The sequence below is a fragment of the Neofelis nebulosa genome, chromosome 3 (genome assembly GCF_028018385.1).
Source record: "Neofelis nebulosa isolate mNeoNeb1 chromosome 3, mNeoNeb1.pri, whole genome shotgun sequence".
Lineage (NCBI taxonomy): Eukaryota > Metazoa > Chordata > Mammalia > Carnivora > Felidae > Neofelis > Neofelis nebulosa.
Window position 1 is genome coordinate 40,051,477 of NC_080784.1, and position 15,006 is coordinate 40,066,482.

The window sequence follows — 15,006 nt, forward strand, 5'->3', positions numbered from 1 at the left end:
TCTCCTATGATGTACACCAGGCATTGTTAAGCTACTTGATTTTCTTTTCTTGATTTCTGCTACCTGACTAATCTCATTTGCTTCTCCTTCCTTTACCAGATAGGTATTATACATTGCATTTTACACGTGGAAACGTTCTCACATTTTCTGTAATTACTCAATATCACACACCTAGTAAGTAACTGAGACAGGATTCAAACCCAGATAGGACTGGCTCTGAAACCTAGCAGAGCCCCCATCACTCATCACTGAGCAAGGATCCCTTTGTGGTAAATAAAAAAACAAAATCCATTATAAGTGCTTGGAAGGAAGCTGGAAAGAAAAAAAAAAATAAGAACCCATTTTCTGCAAAACTAGTCTTCAAACCCAAAAGAAAAGGACTAAAGAGATTACTAGAGCAAGAGCTACCCAATAATAAACCTATGAGACTGCGGAGCTTCCTGCTCCCAATGATACAAGAAAAATCGGAAACTCACTGGTCAGCCAGATCTCTAAAGACAATTTCACAGGATCAAAATCTTTTCCTCACTCAGAAGCTTAACTAATACCACATTATTTTCATTCTTATTTTGATACTTATAAACTAAAATGCCTGCAGGTTTTAAATTGAAATGTCAAAAACATTTTTGAAATCACACTTCACGTGCTTTTTCCTAGACAAACACTAAAGAAAGAGAAAAACTAAAGAAAAGGGATACTTTTTAAACACCAGCATTCCATTTGAAAAGAGGGAAAACAAACAAACAAACAAACAAAAAAGGAAGGCAAAAAAACCAAAACTATCAAATTTGGAGTGGACCCAAGACTGACTGAAGCACTCTCCTCAGGCATATCAGTTGCACACTGATGTAATTCACCTCTTCTGCTGTATTCCTCCATATCCTGAGCGGTATCTGAAAGAAAAGCCAGGAGGCTGAGACATAAAATTTATCTATTATGCTAAACAGTTAATTTTAAAATGCAGTTTTATAAGTTTCAGAGAACCAAAAGAGAGGATCCTGCCATGTTACTATATTTGGTATCTCTCTTTTCCTATCTGTCCAAACCCAAGCTCAATAGAATTGGACAATATTTAGCTCTGTGAATGGTCACAGTGACAACATTTGTGCCTTATAGTCTTCAGGTCACAACTTACTGATTGGAGTTGCAATCATCAGATGATAAGCCAGCAAGGGAGAAGCACCCAGACACAAAGGAACCCATTGGAACATGTACAACTGTAAGTCTCTAATTATCCTTTCTAATTCTGGAGCCATGTGACTGGACTTCACACAGCACTGCTGACCCCATCAGCCTGAGTGCTATGTAGCGCACCACAAAGGGAGGGGATGCTCCTCTTTGCTCCTTCATTAAAATATTGTGTTACAATCACAGGGTGAGTTATTTCCTGACCGACATGCGGCTCCCTCGCCAACATTCAGTGTCCAGAGCACTTCAGAGCACCTGAGAGTATTTAACTATTCCTGTCCAGATTTATTCCAAGGTCTTAAGAGGTTTTTTTCACCTTATAAAGAATGATGTATTTGATATCAAAAAGGTATATAATCCTTCAAAAGACAAATAGTGAGCACATGTACTCTTTAAAAATGCCCTTTCCAACTTGATACTAGAATACTACAGATTTGAAATGTTTTCTTCTTTGATTTAAGTGGAGAGAGTAACAGGGAAGAACAACCCCCGCCCCTGACCACCAATGCATGGCTAAATCCAAATTGGAAGGCACTGCTGAGAGAGAACTAAGTTTTGCTGAAGTGATACAACATCCTCATTAACCTTCCCAACCACTTAATACCTTTCTTTAAAGAAGCAACACAAAAGAAAATAGTGTTATCTTGCATTCAAAAGAAATCACTGTCAAATACTGCCACTGAAATAACCTTTTTTTTTTCTTTTTTTAGAGAGAGTGAACACACCCATGCTGGGTGCACAGGCTCCACACCCAAAAGAGCCCAACACAGGGCTCGATCTCATGACTGTGAGATCATGATCTGAGCCAAAATCAAGAGAGAGTCAGACACCCAGGCACCCCTGAAATCATCTTTAATGACAAAGTAAATCACATACTGAAGTAGAAAAGGATTTTAAAATATACCTAGGCAATGCCAAATATATTTTTGTTTTGAAACCAAAAATAAATGGGCTCTGGAGCCTGACTGCCTGGGTTCAAACCCTGGGCATGCAACTTACCATCTGTGTTACTTTGAGTAAGTTACTCAAATGCGCTATGCCTCAGTTTCCTCATCTAGAAAATGAGAACATTAATTGCTCCTTTCTCCTAGCTTATTATGAGAATTACATACCATGTGTTTACTAAATAAAAACTATAGGATGCCTATGATATAGAATTGTGCTTAGAGACAACCTAAGTAATATTATAATCTTTTCTACTGGCTGACAGTTAATATTTTATACATTAAAATCAATACCTCAACAGAGATGGGCTTAATTTCTTGGTTCAGGTCTAGTTAGAATCAAAGAAGCATTATCAGGGAGACGGTCCTATCATCATCAGTCATTAGTCATATCATAAGTCGTGTATCATCCCCTTTTCTTTGTGCCTTCTTGAGAGTTCACTTTATTCAATATAGTCAGACCCCACCCCCCTAGTCCACTGCCAAGGGAATCAGGAGAGGCCAGTGAATAGAGACAGAATACTAGGCATGTACACTTGTTTGATTTATCACTTTCCTTATACAAATGTCACATTTATTAATAAAATCGGAAAATGTTTTTTCACTTGAATCCTAACACTTTGGCCCTGAGCACGTTGTTGAGGTAAGTCAATCAGGCTGACTATTGGGCAGTCAGCATTCAAGTCTGGATTTCCTTAACAGGCTCCATAGTCTACTTCCTTACCTCTGCAGAAGAATGTTTTAATGTAAAGGAAATGTTTAAAAGCCTGCTCATTGATTACTTTAAAAATTTGTGGAGACATGTTTGTTAACAATTTGGTAAATTTTTTTCTCAAATTGAACACACACACCAACAACAACAATAAATTCTACAATTACCAACTCACACTTCTGGTTCCATAGACATATGGCATTAGAGAAGTTAGATTTAGAAAAAGAATAAAGGTATGAGACCAGGCTGCCTAGAAGAGCAAATGTATCTAATCTAGGAGTCAGACAATTTGAACTCTGGTAAAGGATCTCTCACAGGTAAATCCATCCCACCAAACTGGGACTCAGATTCTTTACTGTAAAACAAGACTATCTAAGGCCACCTTCAAGCTAAAAAAAATGTCATAATTCTTCAACCTACAATTTTTCTGGTGCTGCAACTTAAAAGCACCAAAAAGAGGGGTAAAGAAAAGCATAAAAGTTATTCCAGTTTCTTTAAAATTTTTTAGGAAAAAATAAATAAAACTTCTTAGATCATTGAGCCCGCCCTACATTTTTAACCCTGAATGGACACATAAATCATAAAACAAAACCTTCTTCACCTGTAACCACATATTATATTATGCCAACTCGAAGAACACAAATAGGTCTGTTCAAGTTACCAGAAGTGTTAAAGGAAGAGAAGAATGACCACTAGTCAGGAATCACATGGAAGAGTATCAGAGCTGAAAGAAGTGTGGCTGACACATCCCTAAGATGCTTCTCATTCATATTAGAATTCAGTCTTTTTTTTTTTTAATTCCAGTTAGTTGCACAGTGTTAGTGTCAGGTGTACAATTTAGGAATTTAACACTTCCATACAACACCCAGTGCTCATCACAAGTGCACTCCTTAATCCTCACCGCCTAGCTCATTGATCCCCCCACCCACCTCCATTCTGGTAACCATCAGATTGTTCTCCATAGTTAGAGTCTGTTTCTCAGTTTGTCTTACTACTGGCCAAGATCTCAAGGTTTGACAATGCAGGTAATGAAGCTTTATCTTCAGATTGCCTAAAGTGTACTGCTGTCTAAATCTGAGATGCTAAAATATACTATAACTTGCCAAATACTCTTTCTTAACTATCTAACTCTGCCCTACTAATAATGACTGGCACCCACACTGGCCCCAATGATGACTACTTCCTATTGTAAATAAGCAAACCATACATTTGATAAACATTTCACCTAATTCCTTCCTGATTTGACTTTCTGATGTTCATCTCTTTTTATTTACTTACTCTCCCTGAAGCATCTGCAGCAAAGCCTCTCAGCCCAAAATACCTCAGCTCCCCCATCTATTTTTTGGGTCTGTAATATAAACAACTTCAACTCACCCCAGAAAGCTGGACTCCAGTTCTAACAAAATTATCTGCATGCCTATACTATTGCATTTTATCTCAATTTACAGTTATCAGAGATGATGGGGAAACAAAAGGGTCTTCCTCCCACCCCAAGGGGAGGACCATGGTCCTCAGAAACACCTTACCCTCAGGGACACCCCCTCCCACCCCAGCCCCGGAAATAGAGAAAGTCTAAATGTGGACTCGCCAACCAATTCTGACTCACATCTTTACTCAAGCTCCTACTTTGCACCATACACTGTGCTAGTTGCTTTAATCTATATTAACTCTTTAAATCTCACAGCTACATAGCATGCTGGATACCATTAACCTAATTTTGCCAATAAATAAAGTGAGTATCAGAGAAAATAAGTGGCTTGCCCAAGTAATTCAGACTAAGGTCTTCTGCTTTTGAGACTAGTGTTGTTTCATTATATCACTAGTGACCCAAGAAAGCAATCAACATCCATTTGGATGTTCCATTTCACATGGAAATGCATAGCTACAATTTATAAATGCCAGTCTTGAATGTGTTCATGCAAGAATTATAAACCTATAAACTGGTTATAGAAAACACTCAACATAAGATGCTCACAAAGAGAGGTTCATTGGAAACCTGTATAATAAATACTGACTTTTAAAAAAAAGTGCTGACACTATTTCATACAGCTTTAAAATAGTTTATCCCCTTAAATCTCCCCTTGACTTTGCCCAACACACACACACACACACACACACACACACACACACACACACACTTTAATTGAGGAAAATTATATCAAAACTGAATTCATAAAATCATTAAGAAGTTTAGCATTCTCTACCCACTGATAAAGATGCTAAAAAACAGGTGAATGACCCAAAGATAATGAGCAAGAAGAAATGAAATGCTGGATAATCCATAAATAGACAAAGAATAACTAAATGACAGGTAGGGCACATGTAACCTATATAATTTGTCATCTTACCTCCCAAGTAGACTTAAATCCTAAAGCAGAGAGAGAAAATAAATATTTATAGCCTTAACCAAGGTATTAGCTCTATCAAGCATCCATATAATCGGATATTTCCCATCTCAGAAATAGAAGACTGCTCAACAGAACAGGACATCACAGAGCAAAGGCCTAGAAGATACTTGGTTGACCATCTAATCCAACACCCTCAATTTGCAGTTAAGGAACTTCTGGCCTAGTCAAGCAACCTGCTCCAAGCCAACAACCAATATCAGTGCCAATATGAAAGCCAACATCTCTCAGTGTTCTTTTCATAGCACCATACCACTGCTACCAAAGGTACACCATGGCAGCTAACACCTACTCATCACCCACAAATATTTGCTCGGGATACAATTTATATATTGTAATCCAGGAAATACCACCATATACGATAACCACAGCTTCCCAATTTGGGAAACTGCTAAAGCGCACTCTGTCCCTAAAACCCAAATTACTTTCTACTCACAGAATTCACTTATATCCACAGAAACTGGCCAAATGCTCCTCAGATATATTCCACTCTCAGATTTCCCAAGGAGAAAGTGATACAAAAACCACCGCATGAAATTAATGAGGACAGAATTAGTACCTTCCCCAGAAAGCAATCTCTGGTGTGCCTTTCGTGTAGATGGAGTCACTGGTGTCATTCAGCCCGTTGGTGATCCCACTAGAATAACCCATCACTATTCCACCATCTGCTGAGACACTCAGGACGTCTTGCTGTCCTGCCACTGTTGTCCTCTCCAGAAACTGACTGCCTTCTTTAATGCGCTGCTGTATCATTGGAGTGAGAGGCATTTCAAAGCTAAAATAGCTATCAGGTTCTGAATATAATGTCTCCAAGGACTCAGCACTGTAGTATAAGGAAGTGTTGTCCAAAATGGTTTCAAACTGGGAGCTGTACACATCAGTGGAGTCCTCTGTATAGGCAGGCCCAAGGACATCATCATCTCCTCCCCTAAAGTGCTCCTCTAGCTCAAGAATCCTGGAAAGAAAATAAGAATAAAGAATTTCAATATTAGGTTAATATTCTTTTTACTTTTTCCCTTTCAACCATATAACCATATAAGAAAGATAATATTCTGTAAAGCTAACAATTTTGTTCTTTGGGTTATGTCTTAATATATTTGAAAAGGAAGCTATCACAGAAACATATTCGGGTTGAAGAACCTCTTAGCATACATGTGCTGTCTAAATAATTTCTGTAGTTTCAAACTAATTTCCTAGTATGTGACTATATTTGAATGAAATATTAAATTCTCATTTTAGCCAACTAAACTCCACAAATTCAAATTGTTAACAGCCACTGTCATCCTTAATTTTAACAGAACACAGATAAATATACTGTGTAAACTTAATGGAGTAAAAATACACTAAACTTTCATCAGTTTACTAATACATTCTGATTTAAACAAGACCAACTGCCCTCAAGAGGATGAGAAGATTAGAATCCAAGGGCCGCCCCCTGCCAACAACAAGGCAGCACTGCAGAGAGTTTTCAGACCCAAAATTCGACAGCCAGCGAATGACCTTTAAAAACAAAAACAATTTTTTTTAAAAGCCAACAAACATGTTTATTGAAAGGCTAACCAAAACAGTGAAAACCTATAAACAATTAATTAGTATGCAGCACTGTGTTCAAATATTAAAAATGAATATTAGGATAATTAAGTAAATTTTTTTAAACTCCATAACAGCAAAGCTCAAGAGTTAGAAAAACCTGGGGCTGAATGTTGGATGTGCCAATTACCAGCTATATCACTTTAGAAAACCTTACTTAATCTCTCTAAGCCTCAAATTCCTATAAATAAGAATAAAAATAGAAAACTACCTCACGTAAATCTATTATGAGGATTCACAATCAACAATACAGTTGTCTTTGCTGTTTTTAAATTATAAAGGTCTACCACATACCAAATAGTATTCTGGGTTTATATCTCTTAATGGCTTCTCACTGCCCATGGAATAAAATGGGAAGCTCCTCCCTACCTCTCCATGCTCATTTCCCAACCCTACAGCTCCTTATGCACCAACCACACTATTGAGTTTCAAATCTTCTAACTTTCCATAAAGACTTCATTTCACACAACTCTAGGAAGCGCACATAGCTAGGCAATCCAGCAGCTCCTTTGCACATTTTGTTCCCTTCCTCCCTGGAATATTCTTCCCCATTTTCTGCCTGATTAACTCATATTCATTTCTCAAGTCTCAGCCTACTTATCATTTCTACAGAAAGGCCTTCTCTAAGCCATCAACCGAATTTATTTTTTTCTAGTATGTCTCTGTTATTTTCCTTCCCAGAACCTACCACAATTTGTGATCCTATAATTATTAACATGTTTATGTAGTCAGTGTTTATCTTTAGCAGTAAACGCCATGAGGGAAATGACCACAAGTTATTATCTATTTTGAACATTCTTTTATGTCCAGTATTTAGCAGGGTCAAGAACATCACAGACAGTCAAAAACTATTTGTGGAAGAAGGGAGAGGGGAAGGGTGGAATAAATTAATAATATGCACAATAGCAAAAGTGTATATTTCAGTGGGACTATAACTATTGAGCCATGTGCCACATATCAAGGCTGCTTTTGAGGGACATCTAGAGATTTTGTGTGTTAGGGGGGTTGGGGAGGAAGAAGTGGAGAGGAGGAGTCCTGATAACCTTCCTAGAGGAGCATCACTCTAGGTGGATTTGTTAATTAACTACAGAGGAAAATGTATTTCCTTACACCAAACAAACCAAAAAAAAAAAAACCCTTCAGCCTTGACACAGATGTTCTCCCACATAAACTATAAAATGTGATGCTATGAGGACTGATGGATGAAAAGATGGTACAAGTTGGAAATGAGAGTACATGACAAATGACTTTGCCAGAAGGAGCACTGTATGGTCAAGACAGCAATGAAAAGAAGTGAACAAAGATGAGTTATGTCTTCCATTTATCCAGGCTCTAAGCTGATATGGATGTCAGAAATGTATGGCAAGATCAGGAGATACCATATCATGCTAAGCTGATTTATCAGGCCCAAAATCATAACATATGCTACTTGTAAGAAGGGATTCTCATGTGAATGCCACAGAACAACTGAATTCGAAAGTCTACTTCTGACCTCCTGACCTCCTTTCTAAACCTAGAAAACTGAGGCAACCCAAACCCAAACCTCTGCGTTCACACATGTATGCGGCTTGTATATAGGCACTGGTGTTGCACACAGAAGAAGTGCCTAAGATAGGATATAGTGATTATAGGATATGTCAAGAGTCCAAACCTTTTCATATTATTAAAGATAACCGTGGGGTATTTTAGTTACCTTAATGTTGGAAAAGTTGAAACCTGTCAAACATAAAAAACGTCAGAAATGGATCCACATGAGTATGGTGTTCACAGCCTCTCTGTAACTCTGCCTCCCCAGTTTATGCCTAATGCACAGCTTTATAACAAGATCACTTTTATATCTTAGAGACTTAGAAGGAATCTGGCTTATAATAAATTCTCTTCCATTCTATAATAACAAGGACCCAGGATATTATGTTGAGTACTCATGGCCAAGCACAGGATAAAGATCTCTTATAATGTGTACAAGGCATCACAGACAGCAGGATGACTGTAGGAGCTCACCTTTCCTTGTCTCTCTCCAGTTCAGGTTTCTTCTCAAGATGTTCTTTGTTTTCCTTTAGGAAGACTTCATCCTCTCCACTCTCAACAAGAGGCAGAGGGGAAAACGTCCCTGAGCTGGTGCCCAGCTTCTCTGATGATCTCCAGGTTTCATCCCAAACACTCTCAGTTAAACCAACTGAATTATACAAACCAGCACATGAAATGAGATGGGTTGGCACTCTGGAAAGTTCTCTGTTTTCAGGAGAGGTGCTCCTTTCCAATGATATCTCAAAATCCACAGGATGCTGTATCTCTCTTTTCTCCCCTCCTGTCCACAATATTTCCACCCCTTGAAATTCCACGTGTTTGACCCGGCCTGGGCGTCCTGTGGAGCTACCTTGATCAGACCTCTTCTCTCTCAAAAGAGCAACACTGCCTGCAGAGGTATGCGTCACTGCTGGGCTCCCCAGGGAGGATATAGAACAAGCTGGCTCCTGCACATGGACAGCCCCTTTTCTACCATTATTAGTTATCTTGGAAAGCTGTGCCTGAGCTTCTCCGGTTAAGAGTACAGTCTGATCCTTCTGGATGCTCAAATAAAAGTTCTCCTCAGTCGTAACTTCAGCTGAAAGAGGTATATCTGGTGCTTTTTCTTGGCCAGCAGGAAATAATTTTTTGGCTCCCTGTCTCTTTGTTTTATGAGGGACAGTGTCCAGCTCTTTATCCACCTGCTGAACTGAAAAACTAGAAATAGCATCTTTGTCCAGTACCTTTGTAGCCTGTAATGTTCCTGAAGCTTTTCTGGCCTCTGTGGCTTTCAGGGTTGAAATCAAGGAGTCAATGGGTTGTAAACTTTGTTCCTTGAGGTGACTTTGAGAGAGGGACTCTCTGACATCTTTTGGTCCTTCGGTAACACTCTCAAGCCCAGACTGGTGGCCATGAAGAAGCTGGACCCCCAGCTGCCCTTGTGGGCAGCCTGGCAGAGACTCTGTATCAAACCCAAGAGAAGTTCTTAGGCCTTCTCCACTATCCTCCATGGTCCCATATTCTGGAAATTCATTTGTGACATTTGGTGGGAGTAAAGTGCTTCCTCCATGATCACCTACAAGTAGAACAGAAGGGACACATAACTTGTTTTGAACAATAGGTTAGAGTATGTAATGGTAAATATCCACACATATTAGGTACTCAATAATCCTTATTTGATTCTTTCACTGTCTCCTGCCCTCAACCACTCTGCAACACATCCTTCTTGTAACTTTGCCAATGGTCCCTTCCATTTAGCTTACATGAAAGTAACCACAAAGGTTTTAGTATAGAAAGAGGCAATCTAATGACACATGCCATATTTCACCCTCCTTTTGATAAGGTCCCACACAGAAAACTCAGTTGCTGCACATGCAAAAAGAGACTAAAATAAAATACCTATCACTTTTATGTGATACCATTTATGAAGTAGTAACTAAAATATTTATATTGGGCATAAAAACAAACAGCCTTACGATCCAGCCAAAAGTATCTGTGCAGTGCAATCTCTGAGACAGAGCCTCAGAACAAAGATATGATCTATCTAAAGTCAGTAAATACTTTTTTGGCTGGAAGGCTCCCCTTCACTATTAGATTTCTCTGGGGGGGTGGGAAATGCCTCCAGAACATCCCTGGACAATGAGACTAAAGTCAAAATGGAATAGGATACTTCATGTGTTAAGAAAATTTTCCAGGATCCCAGCCACATAAAATGTAAACGGTGTGTTACGTAGACCCCAATATATGAAGCAGTGAAAACAATAATTAGTATATTTTTACTACAGTGAACCAAATTTACATTTTCTTACTAAAATAGCAGTCATTGAGAACAATGAAAACATTCTGATGAAGAAAAATTTTAACTGAGAGTTTATGGAGACCAGTTACAGTTACATCAACCCCACTATCCAATTTTCTTCCAAACTTGGTTTTGGTTACTTTGTATCAAGAAAATCCTCATCTACAGTAGAAATGCAGTGTACTCACTTTAACAACTTTATTCAAGAGGACATTTGTGGTGTTGTTGTTGTCATTTTTTTAATGTTTATTTACTTTTGACAGAGAGAGAGAGAGAGAGAGAGAGCGCGAGCATGAGCAGGGGAGGGGCAGAGAGAGAGACACACACACAGAATCCGAAGCAGGCTCCAGACTCTGAGCTGTCAGCACAGAGCCCGACATGGGGCTCGAATTCACAGACCGTGAGATCATGACCTGAGCCAAAATCAGATGTTCAACCGACTGAGCCACCCAGGCGCCCCTGTTGTGCTGTTGTTTTTAAAGCACTGTGAATTACAACCTTCCTATTTGGTGAAATGTTAGATAAATGTCTGAATATATACACTGAACATGAAAGACTTGATTCTAAGGCATGTACAAAATGAACTTAACTTAGAAATGTGTTGGGGTACCTGGGTGGCTCAGTCAGTTAAGCATATGACTTCGGCTCAGGTCATGGTCTCGCGGTCCGTTAGTTCAAGCCCCGCGTCAGGCTCTGTGCTGCCGGCTCAGAGCCTGGAGCCTGTTTCAGATTCTGTGTCTCCCTCTCTCTATGACCCTCCCCTGTTCATGCCCTGTTTCTCTCTGTCTCAAAAATAAATAAATGTTAAAAAAAAAAAAAAAAGAAATGTGTTAACATATGGTATCCCCCAGTATGCAAAATATACAATCAGTAATACATCTGAGAGTATATACTGTTTAATATTCCATTTTTTAAACAATTAGAAATATATTTTTAAAATTAAATTTGAATAAGGTATGGATGGAATCCAAGAAGCACTTCTCTGTGATAGCAGTATTTATAACACCTTCATAAGGCAAGACTAAGAGAATGTGGCTTGGTGAAATCTGAAGAGGGAGCATCTCTTCAAATCCTGACTTTGAAAACAAAGATAGTTAAAAACAGTAAGATTCCTTTTCCTCAGGTGCATATTGACATTTTTCCCTCTTTTAAGATTCAGTGGTTTGTAATATGCTCCCAAAATTATACTATTACCACTCTCTAATTCCAGAACATTTCACCACCGCCCCAAACAGACCCATATATATCAGCTGTCACTCCCTATTGCCTTATCTCCTCAGCCCCTCATAACTACCAATCTTCATTCTTTCTCTGGATTTGTGTGAATCTGAACATGTCATAAAAATGGAATCCTATAATATGTGGCATTTGTATCTGGCTTTTTTCACTTAGCACAATGATTTCAATGTTTATCCACATTGTGGCATGTATCAGAACTTCATTCTTTTTTATTGCCAAATAATATTCTATTATATGGATATACCACAGTTTCTTTATTCATTCATCAGTTGATGGACATCTGTGTTGTTTCTACTTTTAGGTTATTAGGATTAATAAACATTTGTATATAAGTTTTTGTGTCTACATTTATTTTCAATTTTTGTGGGTAATACATCTATGAATGGCATTTCTGGGTCTCATGATAATTCTGTTTCATGCCTGAGAAGCTCCCAGTTTTCCAAAGCAACTGCACTATTTTACATTCCTACCAGCAAAGTTTGAGAGTACCATTATTGTCCATCTTTTTTTTTTTAATTTTAGCTGTCCTGGTGGGTACTGAATGGTATCTCACTGTGGTTTTGATTTGCATTTCCCTAGTGACTGATATTGAGCATCTCGTCATATACAAATTGGTAATTTGTACATTTTCTATCTATTCAGATCCTTTGCCCATTTTATAACTCAGTTACTTGTCTTTTTATTATTACGCTATAAGAATTCTTTATATATTCTGGACAGAAGTTCTTTATCAGATATATACTTTGCAAGTATTTTCTCCCATTCTGTGGGCTGTCTTTCCCTTTAGTTGATGGTGTCTTTTGAAGCACAAAAGTTTTTAATTTTGATAAAATCCAACTTATCTACTTTTTCCTTTCATTGCTTGTGCTTTTGGTGTTATATGTAACAAATCATTATCCAATCTAAGGTCAAAAAATTTATTCCTATGTTTTCTTCTAAGATTTTTACAGTGTTAGCTACTACATTTAGATTTTTAATCCATTTTGAGTTAACTTTTGTATATGGTGTGAAGTAGAGACCCAACTTCATTTTTCATGTTGGATATCCAGTTGTCCCAACACTATCTGTTGAAAAAACTTCCATCTCCCACTGAACTGCCTCGATATCCTTGTAGAAAATCAACTGACCATAAGTTTAAAGGTTTATTTCTGGACTCTCAATTCTATTCCATTGAGCTAAAAGCCTATCTTGTTGCTGGTATTACACCATCTTGATTATTATAGCTCTGTGGAAAGTAAAATCAGGAAGTGTATGTTCTACTTTATTCATCCTTTTCTAATTTGTTCTGACTATTCTGGGCCCCTTGCATTTCCCATATGAATTTTAGGATCAGTTTGTCAGCTGATATTTTGAGAGAGACTGGGGTGAATCTGTAGAGTACTGGAATCTTAACAATAATACTATTACATCTTTTGACCTATGCTATAGACTGTCTTTCCATTTAATTTTCTTTAATTTCTTTTAGCAAATTTCTATAATTTTAAATACACAAATTTTGCATTACTTTTATTAAATCTATACCCCTTAGTGTTTTATTCTTTTTGCAACTATTAGAAGTAGGATTCTCATTTTTAAAATTTCATTTGCAGATTATCCATTGATAGCACATAGAAACACAATTGGTTACTGTACACTGAACTTACATCTTGTAACCTTGCCAAACTTTTTAAGTTCTAATAGCTTTTTTATGGATTCCTTAGGATTTCCTATATACAAAATCATGTCATCCATGAAAATAAATAGTTTTACTTTTTCTCTTCTTTCTTATCTGGATGTCTCTTATTTATTTTCCTTGTCTATTTTCCCTGGCTAAAACCTCTACTATAATGTTGAAAAGAAGTAGTAAGAGCAGACAACCTTGTCTTGTTCCTAAATTTAAGAGAAAGCTTTTAGTTTCTCACCATTAAGTATAATGTTAGTTGTGGACTTTTCACAAATGCCTTATATCCGGCTGAAGAAGATCCCTTCTATTCCTAGTTTGTCAAGTGTTTTTATCATGAAATGGTGTCAAATTCTGTCAAATGCTTTTTCTGTTAACTGAGATGCTCATGTGGGTTTCATATTTTTTTCTAGTAACCATTATTATATCAACTGATTTTTATATACTGAACCAATCTTGCATCCCTGGAATAAATCTCATTTGGTCAGAGTGTATAATCCTTTTTATATTTTGCTAGATTCAGCTTTCTAGTATTTTTGCTGAGCAATACTGGTCTGCAGTTGTCTTGTACTATCTTTGTCTGGTTTTGGTATTAGGGTAATGCTGGCTTCACAAAATGAATTGGGAACTATCCCTATATTGGTACCTTTTTACAACTTTTAAAAACATTGTTCACGTTTTACACTTTTTTAGGCTTTTAACAGTTTTCCCTGTGTTCATCAGTTTCTTCAGCACTTCCAAACTATAAATTTATTGTTAGTATGCAATGAAAGAAAATGGTCAATAATCTAAAAAGATGTTTTTCTTTCTTCAACATAGTGAAAGAGCTTAAAGTAGATAGAGAAGTATTTAGTCCCCAGTAGGATATATTTCCTTTAGATTTTAAATGTTTTTCATTATTTCTCTAAGCTAGGGTATACCTTTACAAATATTCAAGGATCAAAGAATATAGAATTTCAAAGGTTGAAGGGATTTAAGAATTAATTCAGCCAGCTAACATAATTAAGGCAGGCAGCTGAGAAGGCACGTTCAACTGAATGATGTACTCTACCAAAATAAATAAAAGTCAGAGCTTATCTATTCTACCTTCACTCTGCTTTACATCCCTCCCTGCCCCTCCATCTTTATTGGTAGTAAGGTACTCTAATATGTGTGTCTTCAAACTTTTCCCTGAAACTTAAAAATCTTCTGAAATAGTTATCCAAAACCCAGCCTCATTTTCCCACTTTGTTCCTAAAACAAAAGTTTATGTTGCTTTCAGTAGTTCTGCACTGCCTAGAGAATAAAGTCTAACGTCCAAACTCGTTGATCTAGAAGTCAGGATCCATAACCCAGTCCCAATGTATCTTTCTCAAACTATTCTCTTTCTCTTGCTCAACCCCCTTTTCAAATATGCTCTACTACTGCTTCTCTAACTGAAGGAGGTGGGCAGCAAATGAATACCTTGAAAAGGTTCTCTCAAA

General features: G+C 37.5%; 1 protein-coding gene across 20 annotated transcripts in view; it reads right to left on the reverse strand.

Moving 5' to 3' along the window:
- PSD3 (pleckstrin and Sec7 domain containing 3) overlaps nt 1-15,006 on the reverse strand; it is a 747,126-nt gene that overhangs the window by 439,019 nt on the left and 293,101 nt on the right. For 16 of the 20 annotated variants that reach the window (XR_009259079.1, XR_009259078.1, XM_058720427.1 and 13 more), the window contains 3 exons: nt 8,841-9,921; nt 5,809-6,204; nt 858-893 (listed from right to left, as the gene is read on the reverse strand). Coding sequence is in view for 18 of the 20 variants with exons in the window: in XM_058720427.1 (XP_058576410.1) it covers nt 858-893; nt 5,809-6,204; nt 8,841-9,921 (1,513 nt within the window). In the remaining 2 variants the exon portion in view is untranslated. The remainder of the gene's footprint in view (nt 1-857; nt 894-5,808; nt 6,205-8,840; nt 9,922-15,006) is intronic. The other 4 variants (XM_058720429.1, XM_058720431.1, XM_058720443.1 and 1 more) reach the window with 1 other exon arrangement.